The sequence below is a fragment of the Lygodium microphyllum genome, chromosome 14 (assembly GCF_053477565.2).
Source record: "Lygodium microphyllum isolate KBCC chromosome 14, Lygodium_microphyllum_v1.1.10, whole genome shotgun sequence".
Lineage (NCBI taxonomy): Eukaryota > Viridiplantae > Streptophyta > Polypodiopsida > Schizaeales > Lygodiaceae > Lygodium > Lygodium microphyllum.
The window spans coordinates 102,142,425-102,164,868 of NC_141148.1; the positions used below are offsets into that span (position 1 = coordinate 102,142,425).

The 22,444-nt window shown below is 41.7% G+C and overlaps 1 protein-coding gene across 2 annotated transcripts in view; it reads left to right on the forward strand.

The window, feature by feature from the left end:
• EMB3129 (GTP-binding family protein) overlaps positions 1 to 21,868 on the forward strand; it is a 66,791-nt gene extending 44,923 nt beyond the window's left edge. The window contains exons 7-10 of one of the 2 annotated variants that reach the window (XM_087693178.1): positions 18,279 to 18,460; positions 20,734 to 20,791; positions 20,892 to 21,115; positions 21,215 to 21,868. In XM_087693178.1, the coding sequence (XP_087549304.1) occupies positions 18,279 to 18,460; positions 20,734 to 20,791; positions 20,892 to 21,018 (367 nt within the window). In that variant the 3' untranslated portion in view covers positions 21,019 to 21,115; positions 21,215 to 21,868. The remainder of the gene's footprint in view (positions 1 to 18,278; positions 18,461 to 20,733; positions 20,792 to 20,891; positions 21,116 to 21,214) is intronic. The other variant, XM_087693177.1, reaches the window with a different exon arrangement.
• The last annotated feature ends 576 nt before the right edge of the window (positions 21,869 to 22,444 follow it).

The following is a 22,444-nucleotide window of genomic DNA, read 5'->3' on the forward strand; positions in this document are numbered from 1 at the left end:
TTTGCAATAATCCTAGATCTGTAAGTATTCACTAACATTGCTGCACCATAAATATTCAGCAATACATCAACTCAATTGGAGATGCCAAACATGTGTCATATGTGTCCAAAAGCACTTCTCATACCCAAAAAAACACCAGAATTCTCTACAATTTCTTCAAAATCTCACAAGTGAGAGATAACAAGCTCAACTTTCACTACGTACAACACCAAGATTGCTTCAGCAATGTCCCCAATGTACATTTCAGTCATCAATTTTGCCAAAATTCTCAAATTTCAGCAAAAGCTCCAAAATTTTACTAATCAATCTATCCCAATTGCATTAATATGTGTTCCCGAGAGCATAAAATAGGCAAATTTAGCAAAATTTTGCAGAATTTTGTAAAAGCCCCAAATTTCTCGGGTCCAAAAGTACAATCTCAGTAAATTCAGCTCAGCTGAGTAAAATTTCACTGATACACGAAAAGCCCCAAAATTTTCAAGGCCAAGGTACACAATTTTTGCAATTTCCAAGTCCATTGTCACTGTTATGTACGACCAACATTAGATTTGGGAAAAGCCACAAATTTTTGGGCATAAAAATGCACTAATCTAAGGACCGTTGTGATGTTATGAGGACACAGTGTGAAAAAGTATGGAATGCATCATCATCCCACTTCTTATTAATCAAGAGAGTCAATGTGATCTGAGTCATTAGTATTAATGTGAGTTGCATGGATTATCCAAAAATACTAGATTTTTTGGATAATTTTAGCCTATATTTTATACTATTTATTGTAAAAAACCGAAAAAGTTAGAAAAAGCTTCTAGATTAGGATGGCATGCAAAAAAGCTAGTTGCTTTTTCAGCCAATTAGGGGATTTTCTCAAGAAGGACAGATTGACGAAATCGCGCGCGTCACGATCGTTGTAAACAAGCTAAAAACTGCAGATTGAACTAAAAGAAGGAGTGATCTGGGAGATCCGTGAGCAGGTGTCTTAGGGTTTTACCTCCCTTTCGGAGCCAATGGAGCCATCAGATTTGGGTTCCGAGCAGCAGAGGAGCTATAATTTTTATGCACGTTTTGTTTTACGAAGAAGCTCCAGGAGATCTAATGCTTGGAGATTGCTTCTGAGTAGTGTGAAAATTCTAGATTCTTTCAATACATATTGATTCAATATTGTGATTTGTTTTTGTCGTGTTTACTACTTGGGTATTCTCTATTTTCTCTTTCATCTCCTATCTCTACTTCCTTCTACTTTTGATTCCCGGTGGATTCGACCTTTTAACAAAAACCCCTCCGATATTGGTGAACCTGACGTGAAAGGTCGTCAGAAGAAGGAAAGACAAGATGGGAGAATCTTCGAATACATTCTCCAGTGATGTTTTGCAATAGTTGTTGCAAAATATGAATATGCTTATGCAGGTACAACAACAACAGGTGATGCAAGCTTGAGCTCAAACAAAAATTCATCTCCTATCTCTACTTCCTTCTACTTTTGATTCCCGGTGGATTCGACCTTTTAACAAAAACCCCTCCGATATTGGTGAACCTGACGTGAAAAGTCGTCAGAAGAAGGAAAGACAAGATGGGAGAATCTTCGAATACATTCTCCAGTGATGTTTTGCAATAGTTGTTGCAAAATATGAATATGCTTATGCAGGTACAACAACAACAGGTGATGCAAGCTTGAGCTCAAACAAAAAGTGTTGTGATGAATGCTTTGCAAGTAGTTGAGTGTGAGGTGAAGTTATTCAATGGCAGGAATGTATCTGCATATGTATATATCTATGCTCAGAAGATGGAATTCTTTGGGGTGGCTCAATCTGCATGGAGCCGGTATTTTGTATGTGTTACTGTTCATGAACTGAAAGCACGGATTACTGAATTATACTTGCAAGATGCAGACTGGGTAGCCTTCAAGAAGACACTTAGGGAAGAATTTTACATTGAGGACACCAGTTTGATTATGCGCAAGACTTTTCAAGAGTGGGTTTTACAACCCAATAAGGGTCTTGTGGCTACGGAATTGTTAAGAGAATTTGAAAGTCGATTTGAGCAATTGGATCTCGCAGAACAGCAAGCCCTTGCAAGTCAGAAAATTGAATTGTTTCTGTAGGCAGCCGATCCTGAGCTTCAAGAGAAGCTTGATGATTTGCTGGAGGATCACGCTATAGAGACAGGTTTGAAAACAGAGTGGAGACATGTCAAGAAAGCTATTACTGCACTTGTGAAGAAGCATAGAAGAAGAGAAAGATTGTATGTCTCTAGCTTGCCCACTGTTACGAGCAAAACAGTTGAAGTATTCAGTAAGCCACCCACTTCTCTGGCTAATCCTATGGCTGTACCTGCTATTGTTTCCTCTGTTAGGGAAGATGTTTTGGATGAATTTGTCAAAGGGATACGGGATCTTTAATTGAAGGTTGCAAAATTGGATGAAAAAGAACAAGAGGAAAGGGGACGGCCAGTAGCCCCTAAACTTGAAAAAAGATGTATGTGGTGTGACAGTTTGTAGCACGAGAGAAAGGATTGTGCTGCCTATCAGGAGGCCTTGGCATGACAGCTTATCTTTTGGAAAGATGACAAGATCTATGCACAAGAAATGGGATTGTCTCTTGCTTTGAATTTTGGAAAGGGAGGTATGCAGAAGTTGTCGGAAGACTTGGCTGTCTGAAATGCTCATGCGGCGGTATATGCTTCTACTTTTGGTTTACAATTGGATAGAATGCATGGCCAAGTGATGGTTGGTCCAAAGGCTGAAATATGGACACATGCTTTACATGCAACTGAAAAGAGAAAGGCCACTGATAGTGAAATGTCTCATGCAGGGCAAGACATTCGTGGCATAACTAGTTGGGAATCACCGGTAGATCTATATTCAGTGTATGCATATTTAGCAAAGGTACAAAACACGGATGTACTTGTGGAAGAAAAACGAAAAAGAGATGAAGATATTGCAGGGACATCTAAAAGAATGACAAGAAGTATGGATTAGCCTAAAGCTGCAAATCAGCCACCTCCCGAGCATGTTATAGAAGAGGTCAGTCATGAGCAAAAACAGGATAACAAACAAGAGGACAAAAAGAAGGGCAAGCAGCCAGGATATAAGTTGCAATCTGACATTGAGACATCCACAGATCTTAAGAAGGTTCTTGAAGAACGGATCTTAAACAATCGAGTGGAATTTACCTTGGGAGAGGTGCTTGGCATTGCTAAGCGAGAATTTTATGATGAGATCATTGACATAATTAAAAGAAAGCATCAGTTTCTTGGTGATACCACTAGTGCATTGCTGCAATTTGAAGAGGAAACTGGTTTGTTGGGTATTCGGGCTGAATATGAGCATGAAGTAAGTACAAGATTGTCTATGCAAGATACTACTAATCAATGGACAGCATGTGGAAAAGAGAAGAAAGTGGCTGAAAATGCATTGTCTTGTAGCAATATGCATGGTGGAGTAAGGTAAATGCAACAATATGAAGAAGAGACTCTAGGATTTATTCCTCGAAGTCACTATACAAGAAATCATTGGGCTAGAGCTACCACTGAAACGGTAGTGAAAATAGGGGAACGTGAAACTCCTTGTGTTGCTTTACTTGACCATGGGTCTGAGATAAATGTCATTGAGCGGGGATTGTATGAAAATGGTACATGGCTTGTAGACACTGATCATGGTTGGCGTATGAGGGATGCAAATAATTCTTCAGGGGAGCTCTATGTTGCATGCCCTAATGTAAAAGTGACGATTGGTGATGTACAAGAAGAGCAACACTTCTTTGTGCAAGATAATTCCTCATATGCAATGATTTTGGGACAGCCCTATATTACAAGTGTGCGTATAGAAACAAAGGTGCTTGATGATGGTTCTGCTTATGCAAGAATTAGAAGCAAGGATGGGAGAAAAGCAGTCAAATTTCTTACTGTTTGTGTTAATTATTCTAGAAATCGTGATACGCTTCGAGAGTCTCCTTTGGTTCCAAATGCAAGGGAATTCAAAGACTTGGATTTTCATTAAGCACTGTTGTAATGCGGGTCTACAGTAGTGCTGTTCAGAGGGTGTACTCACCTCTTGATGAAATGAAGCATGTATTTACTATTGGTAATTCTCAGTTTACAGCAAACAGTTCATGTTGGTTTAAGCCTATGGAAGCTATGTGTAGGGCTGAATGCATATCTATGAAACGAGCTATTAAGAAATTGAGAGCATTGGGGCTGTTAGCTGAAAATGATGACATTTCAGGCATCTTTTATGGACTGAATATTACTGACACTGGCTGAAATTTCAGCAACTATACATGCAGAAAATGAGGCTGAAAACAGAGTGTTGTCAGTATGTTCTTTGGATATATATGATGTTATAGCATTGTTTGCTCAGCAGGAAGGATTACAATGGGCTGAAGCACTTGTGGAGACAAAGTATAAGACAGTTGACAAAAAGGTGAAACCAATTGCTTTGTCACTTCCACTAGAGAGTGAGGGTATGTATGAAAAAGTGTCAAGGCAGCCAAGCTTACGAGATCCTAAAGATATAGGTCATTAGTTTACATCTGAAACATTATAGGAATTGAAAGTTGGTGTAGAAGGGTTTCTTTTGCCTGTTGAGAGAGATTGTTTTATGCAGATGTTGGCTAGACATGGGAAGGCATTTGCATTTCAGCCAAGTGAAATAGGTTGTGTGGATCCAAATGTTCTCTCTCCTATGGTCATATTTACTGTGCCACATGTACCATGGAACTTGAGGCCTATTCCAGTCCCTAAAGCTTACTTGCCAAAGCTGATGGATTTGTTAAATGAAAGATTCGCATGAAGATCTTGGAGTCTTCTTTAGTCCCGTACTCAAATTGTTGGTTTACTGTGCCAAAAAAAAAAGGGGCTTTGAGATTTATTCAAGACATGCAACCGGTCAATAAAGTGACCATAAGAAATGTGGATGCAGGTCCTGTGGTTGATGAATTTGTAGAGGCTTTTGCAGGCAGAGTGATCTATTCTTTGGGTGATCTTTACTCGGGTTATGATCAGTTTCAGCTTGCAATTGAAAGTAGGGATATCACAACCATGAAGACTCCTTTGGGGTTAGTACGGATGTGTACTCTCCCACAGGGTGCAACAAACTTAGTGGTACACATGACAAATGCTATGAATAGGGTACTCAGGGATTTTATACCACAATTTACTATGCCCTTCTTGGATGATGTTCCAATCAAAGGGTGTGTAGTGGATGAAAAGAATGAAGAGATGCATACTCATGGATACAGACAGTTTGTTGCAGACCATATTGTGGATTGCGAGAGGATTTTGACACGTCTAGAAGAGGTGCATTTAACTCTTTCTAGACAAAAGTCAGTCTTTGGAGTTGAAGAGGTTTTGATTGTTGGGCGTATGTGTGGGCCTTATGGGCGAAGACCATCACCGGCAAAAATAGATGGGATTGATAGAATGCGAGATTTATGCACGAATGTATCAGAGGTGCGTAGATTCTTGGATGCATGTGTGTTTTATTTGATATGGATTCCTCACTTTGCACATGTAGCCGATGTTCTTTATCAGCTTCTAAGGAAAGGTCAGAAATTTCATTGGGAAAGGAAGCATCAGAAATTAATGAAGAAATTGAAGCAACTCTTAAAATCTGCTTCTACGTTGAGAAAGGTTGACTATTCACATGGAAAGCCTATCATTATTACTGTTGATACAAGCCCAATTGGGATTGGATGGGCAATTGGGCAAGATGATGAGGAAGGGCAAAGATATGCAATATGCTTTGGTGCAAAAGTATTGACTAACGACAAAGAAGATAACCACAGGTAAAAAGAGAAATATGGGGAATTGGACAGCCCTTAAATGTGATAAGGAGTATTTTATGGGTGCTCATGTAGTCATTGATACTAATTGTTTGCCGATATTGGGTATGATTACTAGTTGTGCTACCCCGGACATTGCTATGCTCCGGTGGATTGCATACGTCAAATCTTTGAACCTTGAATTTCAGCATATTGCAGGAAGAGATAACCCAGTGGCAGACATGTTATCTCGAGCATGCTATGAGAACGAAGATGGAATGATGGATTGTTGGAGAGCGCGGGGGAAATGTGCAGGTGAGTGAGAGTGAGATTGACGAGTTGATTTAGGTGTACCAACAATGTGTCGATACACAAAGAATAAAATGTATTTATACTTAGGGCCCGTAAGGGTGCATTCACATGTACAATATAACAATACACGTGTAAAATACACGGAGGTGAATAAAGGACCTTTACATCCCAACAACCTTCGACTTAAAGGTCCGGAGTGAACCTTTAACCAACTCCCACTAGTCGTATGCAATGCTCATGCTGAGCCTTGCCTAGACTTTTAGTGAGAACATCTGCAGGGTTGTCCTGTGTTTTGATCTTGGTCAATGTGATTAGACCATCCTCCAGAATCTGTCTGATAAAGTGATATCGCACATTAATATGCTTTGTGCATGAATGATACATGGCATTTTTAGCCAGATACACAGCACTCTGGTTATCACATCCCAACACTGGAGTACTTATAGACATGCCGAGATCCTCTGCAAGTCTGCTCAACCATATAGCTTCCTTAGAAGCTTCAGTAGTACTCAAGCTGATATGTATTCAGCTTCAGTAGTACTCAAGCTGATATGTATTCGGCTTCAGTAGTACTCAGTGCTACGATGTTCTGCAACCTGGAGCACCAATAGGACCCTATGTGAGAGAGTGCGGTGCATGCTGTCCACTGCTAATCTCCCTCATGACTTTTGGGGAGAGGCACTTAAAATCGCGGTTCACATTTGCAACCGCTCTCCAAACAGGTCCTTTAATAATGGCATCCCTGAGAGGAGGTTTGGTCTGGCAAACCGGCCTCATATGACCATTTACGAATATTTGGCTGTGATGCTTTTGTGCATGTTAGAAATGAGCTGAGGAATAAACTTGACCCGAAATCCACCAAAGGCATTTTCATGGGCTATGGTGATGAGGGTGAATTTGGCTATAGAGTGTGGCTACCTTAGTCTAAGAAAATTGTTCGTAGCCGTAATGTTGTGTTTAATGAGGCAAAGTTGCTGAAAAGTACTTTAGCCTCTGATGAAGACATGAAAAAGGTCAAATTTCACAATTTGCAGCCACCTATTACTTCATATGATGAGCCTCATGGTGCTGTACCACAGGCTGAAACTGATGATCAGCCGGTTATCTTTGAGCCAGAAGCACAGGGAGGTCATGGACAGCAAGAGAGACTTGCTGATTATGAAAATGCTGATTTAGCAGGGGAAACATGCAGGTGAGTGAGAGTGAGAGTGACGAGCTGATTTAGGTGTACCAACAATGTGTTGGTACACAAAGAATAAAATGTATTTATACTTAGGGCCCGTAAGGGTGCATTCACATGTACAACATAACAATACACATGTAAAATACACGGAGGTGAATAAAGGACCTTTACATCCCAACATGGATGAGGAGGAAGAAGATGACTTTCTTATGGCTGAAAATGATGTTGCAAGAGTGAATTTAGCAATGCAAGGTGTTGCTACAACATTAACAGAAACTTGGACAACAAAGAGAAGACACTTCAGATGTTTTGCATCTTGTGTAGAAGTGTTTCTGGAAGACAAATATGTAGGAGAGTGACTGAGAATTGGTCAATATCTCAGTACATTAACAAATAGAGATGAATGGTCAGATGAGGAGTTTAAGAAGATCAAGAGGAAAGCCTATGGATTTTTCTTAAAAGATGGATACTTATGGAAACATGCTAAAAAGAAACAGGGTATGCCATTGTGAGTTTTGGGTGACAGAGCTTCAAAAATAAAAGTAATACAAGAATTTCATGAAAGCTTATGGGCTGGTCATAGAGGTGTTTGGGGTACTTTTACAAAGATCAAAGAAAGATATTGGTGGCAGGGTATATATAAGGATGTTGCTCACTTTGTGGAAACATGTACGACATGTCAAATGTATTCATCTGTGAGACATCAGGATAGATTGCAACCCATATATCCATTGTCTCTTCATTTTAAGTGGGTGGTGGATTTGGTCATAATGCTTATAGGTCTTTGGCAAATGAGGTATCTTGTGCTTGCTCGTGAAGACTTGACTAATCAAGTGGAAGGGAGAGCTCAACGTACTAAGACGATAAATGCCATATGTATTTTTCTCTTAGAAGAGATCTTTTGTCGATATGGCTGTGTGGGAAAAATTACAGTAGATAGGGGTGAGCTAGATGGAGATGAGGGTGATGATTTCTTTGCACGGTTGGGAATAAAGCTTGCTTTAACTTCAGTCTATAACCCTGAAGGAAATGGAAAAAGTGAAAGAGGTCACCCACCTATTGTGAAGGCATTGGCAAAAGCATGTGGAGAGAAGGTAAAAGAGTGGCCACGATTGCTCCCTTATGCTTTGTGGGCTGACAGAACAACTCATAGTGCTGTTATAGGGTATATGCTTGCAGAATTGATATATAGTAAAAAACCTATCATGCCGATAGAAGAGATGATAGTCACATGGAGTGTGTTACCTTGGGAGGAGGAGTTGAATCGAGAAGAGTTGTTGGCCTTACGCATTAGATAGTTGGAAAGAAAGTCAGAAGACATAGAGGCAGCAACTGCAAAGTCAAGGGCAGCAAGGATACAGAATAAGAAATGGTTTGATAAAAGACATAGACTGAGACTAAGAACTATACAAGATGGGGATTGGGTATTGGTTTATGATAGCAATTTAGATAACGAGCATAGTGCTATGCGTAAAGTTTCCAAAAGATGGTTTGGACCCTATGTGGTAAGACAGGTGTTTGATAATGCTACTTATACATTAAATGAGCTGGATGGGACAGCCATTAAACTTTCGGTAGCGGGGAAAAGAATCAAATTATTCAAAAGGCGAGAATCTACTACCTATGAGTTACCAGAATTGGAAGAAAATAGTGGTCCTGATATAGGGACTAGCTAGGAAGATATGAAAGATGAAGAAGTAAAGGATATGGTTGTAGAGGATGAGGAGGACTCAGAATCCGGTGACAACTAGGATTTTGGCACATACCGGAGGATGTGCAGGTTCAGAGGGGGCGGATGTCGTGATGTTATGAGGACACAGTGTGAAAAAGTATGGAATGCATCATTATCCGACTTCTTATTAATCAAGAGTCAATGTGATCTGAGTCATTAGTATTAGTGTGAGTTGCATTGATTATCCAAAAATACTAGATTTTTGGATAATTTTAGCCTATATTTGATATTATTTATTATAAAACTCCGAAAAAGTTAGAAAAAGCTTCTAGATTAGGATGGCATGCAAAAAAGCTAGTTGTTTTTTCAGCCAATTAGGGGATTTTTACAAGGACAGATTGACAAAATTGCGCGCGTCGCGATCGTTGTAAACAAGTTGAAAACTGCAGATTGAACTGAAAGAAGGAGTGATCTGGGAGATCCGTGAGTAGGTGTCGTGGGGTCTTACCCCCCTTTCGGAGCCAACGGAGCCATCAGATTTGGGTTCCGAGCAACAGAGAAGGAGTTGTAATTTTTATGCACGTTTTGTTCTACGAAGAAGCTCCAGGAGATCTAATGCCTGGAGATTGCTTCTGAGTAGTGCGAAGATTCTAGATTCTTTCAATACATATTGATTCAATTCATTGTGATTTGTTTTTGTCATGTTTACTACTTCGGTATTCTCTATCTTCTCTTCCATCTCCTATCTCTACTTTCTTCTACTTTTGATCCCTGGTGGATTCGACCTTTCGAACAAAAACTCCTCCGACACTGTGCTTGCACGCTTGAACCCCCATCAGAGTGAGCTGAGAGCCTACTTGCAGAAATTAAAAAAAGAGTGACAAAAACCAGCCGTTGACCTGCCATGAGAAATTGCCAGCACAAAATTGACGAATTTGATGATGAATCTACCTTGTGTGGCTGTGACATAGTTGATCACGACTTGTGCAGCTTACACCTGATTGATTGTGAGCTGTGCTAACCTGTTTGGCCTGTTGCTTATGTAAAAATACTGTTGCCAGCATGCGCCTGATTGCTTGTGACATGCATCGGACCTCCTACTTCTTCCCCATGAAGACCACCCTGGCAAGAGTGATTACCCCGTTCTTGGGATGTTGATGCCATGAGATACTGAGGAAGTTTGGATGGAGAGAGAGAGAATATTAAAACTTGATATCAGAGATAGTTGCAGAAACAGAGTATGCACTATGGCACTGCGCGCACACGACGGGGGGGAGGAAGAGAGAGAGAGAGAGAGAGAGGGGGGGAGGGAGGGAGGGAGGGAGGGAGGGAGAAGAGACAAGAGAGAAGAGAGAGAGAAGAGAGAGAGAGGAGAAAAGGCGATGGAATTGATCGAGCGATGGCGACCTGACCTTTGCGTTGACTCTGTCGAGGCTTGAACGCTTGCGCAATCCAGCGCGTAGAGAAGGCCTCCGTACATGTCTACCTGTTTGCGGATGCGTTTCCCCTAACCTGCGCAACTGTTCACCAGCTTTGCGTGCCGCTTGAGTTCCTGCCGCAGACTAGCGCAGGGTCCCGTCTTCACTACCAGACACTTCGAATCTTGCCCTTGCCTTCCAGAGGTCTATTTTTTGTCCTGCTCGAACTCTGTCCCAGCACACTTGTGTATCATCATCGACCTGATCTGCATCCTGACATTCCTCTGGCACCCTGCCCTGTGTCCGACTTTGAGGACCTGTCTGTCACGGCCTGCTCTAATCTCAGAAGGAGACAGATTGTGTTAAAGTCTGTACAAACAGTACCGCAGAGTATAGATTTGTGCAGAGGACCTAAGGTACAAGACTTGCACAGAGAGAGAGAGAGCGCCCTGTAAATAGCTTCAGATCTCTTGTTAAAGTGGTGATACAACATGGTTGGTCTGGACATGGCCTTTATTGATCAAATGGTGGCAGCCCTTGGTCTGGATTCTGACATGGAGGAACTAGAGGATATGGTTCCTTGCACAGAGGAGATGCCACCTGGTCCTGACTTCCAGCCTGCGGGCAAATGCACTAAGCATACTTTGGAAGACACAATGGATCATCAGGAACGTTCTTATGCTCAGGTTGCTTCTGATTTTGTGGATTCTCAGGATGTTGACTGGGAGCATTTGCTGGAGTTTGCCAACACTCTGCTTGGTGATTATGTTCAACATAATCATGAAGCGTTTTCTGCCTCTGACACTGAAGATATTCTAGAAGCCACTGTGGATCCTGAAAATGTGTTGCGCTGATTCTCAGTGTTTTATGAATGTGCTGTTATACTCTTCTTCACTGGTAGGATCCCAGTGCTTTCCTATATTCGGCAGTGGCTGTAAAGTTTACTACAAGGCGAGTGTATTGAAGAGATTTTTGTTGGGCTCCGAGGCTTTTATGAGGTGCTGTTGAAATCCGAGCAGCATCGTGCCGATCTGCTAAACTGCCATTGTTCTTTAATCGCCGTTTGGTCCATGTTGTGCCATGGTGCCCAATGGCAGATTTTCAGCGTTTGCTTCAACGCGAATGCTCGGTGTGGGTTGAAGTGAAAAACTATCCGGTTGTCTACTGGCCACTGTTAAAGGATGCCATGGCCGTTGTGGGGACTGTTATGGTTCCCCCGAGCCTAAGGGCCACGAATCGTAACCGTTTGTGTATGTTATGGGACATTGCTCGGAAAAGGCCTGCTTGGTTACGTCTTAATTGCTCTGGCATGCATCCTTTGCACTTTCATTTGAAATGAGGTAACTTTGCAGGGCATTGTTTTTCGTGTGGAAAATTGGGGCATTTTATGGCCGAATGGCCAGCGAAGCAACTAACTTCAGATGCTGAGCATGTTTTGCCTCCCATGGAAGATATGGTGCTCCGTCGCAGGATGTGACCCAGCCACCTAAAGTTTTGGATAAAGCCAAACAACATGTTTCGGGTTTGGATTCCCGTGACAATGACTGGGTAGATGTACGTGCCAAAAAAGGTAAAAGGTTTGATGCTGGTATGACGGATACTGTGTCTATTTCTTCACAAGATTCCTTGCGTACTTATATGCGCAGGAAAGACATGTTGTCTTCAGAGCACGCTACTCATGCTATGGTTTCTTCTGTTCCTCGCAATCAGGCCACTAGGAAAGTATATACGGATGGTCCGAAGGGCCCACCTGCTAAGTTGGCTTTTGATGCTAGAGGTAACGTGATTATCCCATGGGATCGTCGTTATCCCCGTTCCATCCCCAAGACAGTGGATACACCGTCTACCTCTAAATTTGGTCGTCGGAACTCTTTTGCCGTGTTAGCTGATTTTTTGGATGAGGAGTCCTTGACATTCTAGCAGAAAAGGTTAAATCGAGGGAAGCTTTGCCTCGTTCTCGATTTTCTTTTTGAATACACATGAAGATAGCCACGTGGAATGTGCAAGGCATTTGTTCTCGCAATAAGCAACATGCCATGTGGAGTTTATTGCATGAGAATCAGTGGGATGTCTTGTGTGCTGTTGAGCACAAGAGTCATGGTGAAGCAGGAAAAGTTGTGAATTGCCATGGGTTTCACTTGTTTTATGCAAGGACACATGCCATGCATTATTTTGGTGTGCTTATGATTGTACATGAGAAATATCAGCCTGTTCTTATTAAAAATGATGTACATGGTCGTTTTGTGGTGATTGAAGTTTTATTTGAAGGAGAGATCTTATGTTTACTTGGGCTCTATGCTCCTAATAACCCTTTATCCCGTCGGGATCTTTGGAATACTTTGCAGACCTTCTTATCACTTGGCAGACGGGGTTTTTTGATGGGGGATTTTAATGTGTGTTGATCCTTCACAGTCTACACCAGAGCATTCGGTGATGGACGCTCCGGAAAGCCGTGTGTGGATGCGTTTGCTCTTGCCGTACTTAAGTAAGATCTCTGGTCATGGCTACACCCTTCTTCTACAGGGTTTACTTTTCATTCTGCACAGTATACAACTATGTGGTCGCGGTTGGACCACATGTACATCATGTAGGATGATGCTTTTCTTCCTGAGATGCTGGAAATGAAAGTGTTGCAGCAATACGCTTTGTGGGACCATTTTCCTCTACAGCTTGAGATGCTTGTACAACCCATTGCACCTTTTAAGCAATTTTTGGAGACTCCCTTTGCGTTTCAACTTGTCTTATTTGAAGCATTCAATCTTTTAGGGTTATATGCAGCAATTGATTGATAGATTTTTATTGGAATTCTCCTCTGAGGGTAATGCTTCTTTTGAACAATTGCTCTCTAATGTGCAGCGGGTTGTTCGGCAGTATGGGATCCATCATATCTCTCTTTGTCGGCGGCGTTGACAAGCAGCGGAGGAATTACTGGCTTTGGTTCGTTCTCTACTGGTGGAGACTCCAAATGATGTATTTCTGCTGCCATTTAATATGCGTTTGACTGATCTTATTAAAGAGTTTCAGTTGAAATTTTATCAGCAGGCCAAATTGCAAAATTTGACTGAGAATTTGCTAGATAGTGCTTGCCAGACTCATAAGTTCTTTCGAGCTCTCCATGCATCCCTTGCTCAAGAGAATATGACTAGACTCCAGGATGCAGACGGTCAAATGGTCATTGATCCTCAGACTATTGTGAATATGTGTAGGAATTATTTTCTAGACCTTCTTGGTTCTACTCCTTTACCTTCTGACCAAATTACTCAGGTCCGCTCAGTTTTCTATGATTTGGTTCGTAATCAGGTTCCGCATGACATGCAAACTACATTGGAGACAGATATTCGTGAGGAGGAGGTTATGGATGTTTTGTTACACTTGCCCAAGGATAAAAGTCCCGGTTGGAATGGTCTCACCAATGAATTCTTTGAGGTGTTTGCTACCCGACTGGTGAAACCATTAATGGCTATGTTTTAGCAGGTTTGGGAAATGGGGTTCATGCCTTCCTCATGGAAAGGACTTATCAAACTGCTTCCAAAAGTTCCTTCGTCGTCTATGTTGAAACATTGGCGACCAATTTCTTTGATGGGTTCTATGTATAAAATCTTTTCCAAAGTGATGGCGAATCGGCTCCATAAGCATCTTCCTGCCATTATGCATCCTCTTCAATATGGTTTCATTAAGGGCCGAAACATTCTGCATAATGTCTTAAATGTGCAAATGGCTATTGACTATGCAAGGTACTCTAATTAGGAGGTGGTATTGATCCAATTGGACTTGGAAAAGGCTTTTGATTATTTAGACTGGTCTTTCATTGCAGAACTTATGTCTACTATGGGCTTTGGTACTCGGATGTCTCGCTTGATCTACACCATTAGTGCTGCGGCTTCTTCGCGAGTTATGCTGAATGGTGGTGTTACCAAGCCATTTGTCCTTGCACGCTCTGTGAGACAGGGTTGCCCTTTGACTCCTCTATTTTTTGCCATTGTGACTCATCCGGTTCTTTCGATGTTATCCCATATGGCAGCTTCTAATCAGTTGGCTGGATTGTCTCTTTCTTTTGGACAGCACTTCATTAGTCAATCCTTGGCTGATGACAGCTTTATGATCTTGTGTGCCGACAAGGATAATCTTCGCAAAGCATTAGATGCTTGGACTCTCTTTGGTCATGCTTTTGGTCTTTATATCAATGCTTTGAAATCAGCCATTCTCAGTTGCACGTAGTCAGATTTGCAGTCACTGGACTGGCAGGGAATGGTTGTTTCCCATGGTTCCATTGTTAGGCATCTTGGGTACCCTTTGGGTGTTGATGTTTGGCCAAAGCAACTATTACAGTGGATTTCACAGAAACTGGCAGCTAAGTTTCTGTATTGGAAGTCCCAGGCGTGGCCCTTCCATGTTCGCCTCAAAGTGGCTCAGACAATTTTGTTGCCAATACTCACATATTTCTTGCCATTGCTGCCTTGGACTACTACTACATTGAATGCTCTTACTCAGTACATTCGTTTCATGTTATGGAAGAATAATTCCTTGCATGCAAGCATTTCATGGATTTCTTGGTCGCATGCATGTACCCCCAAACACATGGGTGGTGGGGCTATTTTGGATGCCGAAACTCATATGCTGGCACTCCGTTGGTCCCTTTTTCGTGCCATGTGCTTGGATCATTACTCATGGGTCTTTATAGCCCATTATTTTCGTGAGGATCACGGGCTTGTGCATGGTAATACCCAAATTTGGAGCTCCTGGTGGCATGTTCTTAATGCAGACTCTCGGTTTTCTAGTCCTCCATCATCCCTGCTTGCTCATCTGGTATGTTCCTAGAAATTGATTCTCAAGAAGGCTCAGTGGTATCTTGCGGAGGACTGCTTAGCTACTAACTCTTTTCAATTGGAATTGTTGGCAGCCTCGCGATTACTTTCTTGGAAAGGCAAACATGAGCTCAGACCAAAATTTAACTGCATGGCACGCTTGGGCTTGACTTCAGTTTGCAGATGCCACCCTTGCCAGTCGCAATGTGTTGATATCGTTTCGTACAGCCAAGAGGCTTTTCAGGATCACTCGTGGATACCGTGATTTATGGGGACAGCTTTTGATGGTGCTCCAGGGCAGATAACCCTTTCCTGCCCTTGCTTCGGATCGTCCTTGGCAGGACTGGGACCTTGCAGGCCGGCTGAATTTGGAAAAGGCCTCAGCTAACCGGGTGTATCATCTTCTGATTAAAGATCATCAATGGCTGGCTACTAAAGCTAATACTGTATGGGGATTACGTAAATCTCAGTCATGGTGGAAGGTAACTGTGATGGAGGGTTGGTTGAATAAGACACCGTTCAAATGCAAGGTCTTTCTTTGGAGGGTGATGATTGGTGGTCTTCCTCTTGCTTCAGCCCTTTCCAAGCGTCAAATCTTCAACGGCAATTGTTTCTTTTGCACCACCAGTGTGGAATCGGCCCATCATCGATTTATTTCTTGCCCTCTCGCTAAGAAAATCTGGTTACTCTTGTCAGCGGTTCTGCGAGCAGTGGTTGGTTTCTCGCTAAGCCCTTTTGATTGGGTTTTTGTGTGGCCGAAATATCCCACACCGGCAGAGTCGCATATGAATATCTTGTTTCACTTTCTTAGATACTGGGGCTGTTGGCACAATTGGACCATTCGGAATGCTTTTCTTTTTGATTCAGCCTCTAATGTTTAGGGACATATTGCTAGGCTTAAAGGTCTCTTGCATTGGTAGATAGATCTCATTCGGCACTCTGACTTACTCCCTCGGGAGGACTTACTTCCTTGGCATATGGCAATTTCCTCTGTGTCTTTGCCATGACTTTTGTAACTCTTTTGTTGTTTAGTACTTTATAAATATAACATCCATTACGAGAGAGAGAGAGAGAGAGAGAGAGAGAGAGAGAGAGAGAGAGAGAGAGATTTACGAAAAAAAAAAGAGAGAGAGAGAGAGATTGCTTCACCTCTTTGTCTCCTGCCTTGTTGTGCGACAAATCTAGAATTTCATTTCCCGTGTGCGGTCCTCCGTTACTCAGCATTGACTATCAATTCGTTCGTGGATTATGGGAAATATGTCCTCTATGCCCTCTTTGAGTTCAGATTGTTCCTGCCTATTCCATTTCCTTAGATGGACAGCCCTGTGGCATATATGGCGTACTCGCAATGCCTTTATTTTTGATTTAGCATCAGGTATCCATGGGCATGTGACCCGTGTGCGTGGAATAGTGTTATGGCAAATCTCCTCTATGATGTCAGCAGACTTGGTTCTTCCGGATATTGCTGCTCCTTGACTGGCAATTGTTCGCTCTACTCCAGTTGTTCTTTATGTGTGATCTATTAGTACTGTTCATGTAATAGGTTGTTCTGTGAGCCTGCAGGCCTTATGTAAATATTAGTTATAGTGAAAGTGAGAGAGACAGAGTATGCTGACCTGATGGTCTGATGTAATTGAAAGTTGGAGATACAGAGAGAATGTTGACCTGATGGTCTGATGTAAATTTTAACTACCTAATTCAATTATCTTCACGAAAAAAAAAAGAGAGAGAGGCTTTGGCTGAAAGTGGACGTGTTGGGAGTCTGCCAAATGATGAGAAGACTAGAAGTGCAGGTGAGTTGATAACGACGAACGCATAATAGATAAGTCGGCCTGTTTTTTAATTAGCGATGCATCATGATTCACAGCCCACGATTAAACAGTCGGTGATATTTTACATAAAATAGAGTCGCCACGTTTTTAATAAATGACAATTCACAAATCAAGCGGCCCCTTTTTTATTCATTCACACAGCTGTCACTTTTCCTGTCACAAACAACAAAATCCGTCACATTTCACGTCCCGTCCTGTCACTTTGTGACACACTTGAATGTGATGCCCCAATCACATGTCCTTTTATTCATTCACACAGCCGTCACTTTTCCTGTAACAAACAACAAAATCCGTCGCATTTCGCGTCCCATCCTGTCACTTTGTGACACACTTGAATGTGATGCCCCAATCACATGTCCTGGGGATGGTGTCCCGGTGTCCCACAGGTCCATCCCGCCCGTTACTTGTGACTATGTTGCTGCTGTATCTGCTGAAGTTTGGCCATATCTTGAGCTTGGGGAATTGAAGGGATTTGACATGAGATGAATATACATCATCAACATACTTTGCCAGACATTATGTTGGATGTTACTCATATCTGATTCATTTTGCTGGCACTTGCTAGTTTGAGGCATGGGTGGAAATTTCTCTTTGATAGAAAATAGCCTAAGTTGGTTTGACAACGGTCAATTAAAGTTAATTCCTAAAAGTAATCACCCTTTACTGCAGAGAGTTGTTTTCAAGTTGATATATGGGGAAGCTTTATGCTCCTTGAAGAACTGGTTTTTGGGGCTGCTTCAATATCTAACACGGCCTTTTTGTTCTTTGAGCATCTTTCTCAAGGATTGGCTGTTAGGATCACCATCTTTAACCAGAGTTTTTGGGAGGTGCAAGAAATATCAACAAGGAGTGTGGCATGAGCGGCTAGCTCTCTGACATTTTGGGCACCCTGATTAATGTAGGTAGGCCTAAATTAGAGATATTCCATGATCATGGTATGTTTTATGTTTGCGCTTATTTCACTTAAGCATTCAAATTATTGATTGTGAACAGTTAGTACCAGCAGCTCTGCTGTTTTATTCCCTCTGTTTTCATACGTAATATCAGTCCTTCCCATTGAGGGACCTTACAACCAGAATGACAAAGAGAATGGTTGACAGAAAAAAGACTGTGCAGGGATTCCAATGCTTTTTTAGTGAATATGTGCATCACGAGCTAAGATGCTCCTGTTTTGTTTAGATGCTGACAAAATTTTCTACTTGCGAATTTTATCAGCGTAAATAAGCTGTTTATCCTTATCCTGTTTTCATTTCTTAAATGCTTGATCTTGAAAGGTTACGAAGAGTGATGTTAAGTGCAGGTGGGCTAGAATAGGAGAAGATCTGGATTTGCTGGATGCTCCTGGAGTCTTGCCCATGCGACTTCAAGATCAAGTTGCAGCAACACGTCTTGCAATATGCCATGATATTGGAGAATCATCCTATGCAGTTGCAGGTGTTGCTTCTGCATTTATAGAAATGTTGAAGAGAATGCCCAATGCAGGTACCTTACTGGTTTCAAGTTTTTCCCGGCTAGTGTGAATGCTTTTGCAGCATTGATGCATACCTTTTCTTGCAAAAGCTCTGTTTAAAGCAGTCACAAATTGAAAGGAGACTTACAGTTGTCTCATTGTGAAACAGAAGAGGCAACAGACCAGACAAATGAGTTACAATATTTTATAATTCCATTCATCTCCATGTCTTCCATGAGTGCATTGATGCTGATCTTCTTATTGATAGTTCCGGAGAGATATCTTAATGTCTGGCGATGCCTTCACATAGCACCTAATACTGCACCCATTCCATGAATGACCTGGCGTTGAGTTCTTTAGAAGAGTCTAACATGGAACTGGTGTGGAAGTGGCCATTGTCAATATGTGACCTCAGCCTTTAATAGCAACATCCAAACTTCTGCAAGCAACACCACTTGAGATGTTTGAGACTTGTCCCCAAACTCCTCAAGGAGCCTCTTTTGCACAATTTTGACATTCTCAAATTCTTCCAGATTCCTGAGCTGGGAACTGATATGTTAACCACTGCCTGTATCAACATCTTATTACATAAGTTGCTGCATGTGCCACTTCCAAATCTGCCTAGTTTTCACATGCTCAATGTATTAAGCTAAAAAGGTCAACTACCAGTTAAACAATGTGAATTAGTAGCTAGACCTTAATTAGTTCTTTAAGACAGACCCATAACTGAAAAATTACCAAAGTTTCTGTGTCCCATAAGCAAACACCCAAACCTTGGGAGGATCCATGTCTATAAATAGGAGGTTTCCTAGGCACTTGTTTCATCTTTGTTTTGCTAATCTACACACTGGTGCTCTGTTCCACTGCTGTTGATACCCTGCATGGAGGACGTGTGTGTGGACTATGTGTCCAACTTGCCCTAGATGAAGTGCACACCTGACAGCTGTCGTCCACCTTCTGCAGCCTGTTCGGGAGTTTCCATGCCTTGCATTTGCTGTAGTCATCTCCCACACAGCTCAGCCTGGAGGTGTTCATTGTGTACAGTTGTCAGGAGCAGTCATAGAAGGCTGCATTTGCAGGTGTCTGCTGCTGTCCAGCATTTTATATGCCTCCAGGGGCAGTCATCTTACTGCCAGCCGTGTGTTTTGCAAGCTGGTTTACTTTTCCAGCTGTTCCCCTGCCATTTTCAGGTCTGTGCAGGCGCCACCTCCTCTGATCAGCCTAGTCACAGTCATCACTCTGATCTGATTTTACAGCAGCTGATTGCATATAGAGGCTGCCTGCTGCGTTTCATGCTCTTTTCAGAGTATGGCACTCTTTAATTCATCTTTGCTTGGATCCATTTAGAGACCCATAAAGGTTTTGTATTCACTCTTGTGCAGTGTGTTTTCAGCATTCTGAATTCTTCATTCATTCGGAGTTACTCTTCAACTTTGAGTGCTACTGTTCTATCATGTGGTTTGTTGTACACATTGTGTGTATCCTTTGTGCTCATGTATTTCTTTACACAATGTGCTACATAGGTCCCTCTTGTCTCCAGGCATATGTCTATTGCCTCCCTTATTCCATTTCTAAAGTGGGTGAACTCAATCCAAGGGGCCAAGGTGGTACATTCCTTTTTGTGAAAGCACTGTAGCTGCCATATAAAGATTGCTGCTACATAGGTCCCTCTTGTCTCCAGGCATATGTCTATTGCCTCCCTTATTCCATTTCTAAAGTGGGTGAACTCAATCCAAGGGGCCAAGGTGGTACATTCCTTTTTGTGAAAGCACTGTAGCTGCCATATAAAGATTGGTGTTGCAAGCATTGAAAGCAGTCATAGGTTTGGAATGACTGAAATGCCCCAATCATCCAAAATGCCTCAGATCTGACCCAGATTTAAATCATGGAGTATTCTGAAAGTTGAGATGGAATCTGCCATATACTAGAAGAAATTTCCCAAATCTTTGTGCAGGAACTCCCAATCAGCTAGCGGTTTCATGAATGAACAACCTAGGCTTGCTTAAAATAATCAAAGTGAATATCCAAACTCTCAAAGCCCACTGTCACGCACCATTAAAGATTTGACTGTTTTCTGTGCCTTATTCATTGAAACATGCTCTTTGAAATGCTCTTTGAAACAAAAAGCATGTATGAGTCTAGTGGCCATGTATTGTGCTCTCTTATCTCTCAAAGATTCCAGCAGAAGTATCAGTATGAATTTGTATATATTTGTTGGGGGGTGTTATTTTTGCTGATTATTTGTGATCCACAGACAAGGCTACACAGGTAACTTTTGTAATGATCGTTTGATTGTTTGATGCAGGTGCCAAGGCACTGTATGACCGTTATAAGCTAGATGTTGAGGGCATGTCTGGGGAAGTGTATGTCTCTTGTCCTACAATACTGCAAGATTTGATTTTTTAAGAAAATGGAGACTTTGTTTTGAAGCTTTCTCAAGCTGTAAATTTTGACCAAAAACAGTTTTTTGGAGGAACTGGCCCAAATATCTTTTGCTGGGGACATAAATAAAGCAGCTCAAAGGGTTCTGCAAGATTACCGCAAAGGTGGTCTAGGCTGGATAGGCTTGGAGCAGCCACCTCGGACTTGAGAGTGTCATCCAGCATTGGCATACTTTGCCTTTCTTAAGCAGTGACAATCTACTGTATCATCAGTGAAGTGCTCCATGCTGTTTATAGGGTGTCCAGGTGAGTGTCTCTGTTTAGTATAATTGAGAGGATTTGCTTTCACTGCATCACATTGGTTTCGAATTTAATATACATCTGTGATACTTTACCACATTGAAGGTGTGAGCATCGTCATCATCCTCAAAGAGCTGTACATGATAGTGGGAAGTAAAAGCAAAACCAAAATATGGTGTTCCTTATTAAAGTGGCCTCTTGTACTCTATTCTTATAGTCTGTCCAGCACTAGGTTAGTTTATGCCATGCAATTTCTGGTAGAAGCAGCAGGACTTCGATCATGGTAGAGAGAGCTATGAAATTTTGAATGTTAAAGAAAACTCCTGCAAAACTATAGTTGCTCCATGTCTTGTATTCCCTTGTAACATCAACACAGTTTCCAGTTATTGTGCTGAAAACATTCTATCCAGTGGATATTGCAGAAGGTGAAATGATAGCCTCAGAGGTCAACGAACTTGACAAATTGGGCATCATATATACTACTTCAAATTCATAATGCTCTGCTGTTTATACAATCATGAATAAGGTACTCTCTGCATTTGTCCATCACCATGGCTTGGGACTTGAAGCATTTTATCAATGGAAGGGGAAATGGGTCACATCATTAGACTAAGATATCTATGTGTCTGTATGGGAGTATATTGCAAGGGGCTGGTATGCGTCTCAGGCGTAATTGTATCGATCGAGACACTGTTTGGCCTCACCTCGACTGTGGTTTCTAAGTAAATTACACTTGCAACTTGGCTTTCCGACATTGGTAACATTACTGGAGTCTGCAATTAATAGTTATTTAATATTTGGTTTGTAGCAACCGTTAAAAGGATTATCGAAACATATCTTCTCCTTAGCTCTTTCTTGGAATCTTATGTCGTTAATGCGTCTGTTTTACAAGTGCATGATTCAACATAGATATTCCATTCAGAAATTTCTACAATGTGGCATCATAATGATTAGTAATTGTCATGTTGCTGCTAGCATGCAAACGTGTCGATGAGATTTGGAATGCTCATGATGCATGCTCAAAGAACATGTAATCTCTATAAATAATCCTATTGCTTGCTATTGCTTAACTTGAGCATTGGGCGGTGTGCGCTAAATATTCTTTATTTTGAAAATTTCCCTTTCAAGATTATGCTTAATGGATAAACATGTAACACTCAATTGTGATATAAGTTTGACATTTTTGGTTTGGCATTTGACCTTACCAGCTCTGCGAGTAACCTCTTTACCTTATTAGTGGATGGAGCTATTAGCACGTTTAAAGAGTTGTAGGTGTGATAAGTACAAGTTCTTCCCAGCCCCATATCAAGGATGGTTGTCGCCCATCATAGGCTT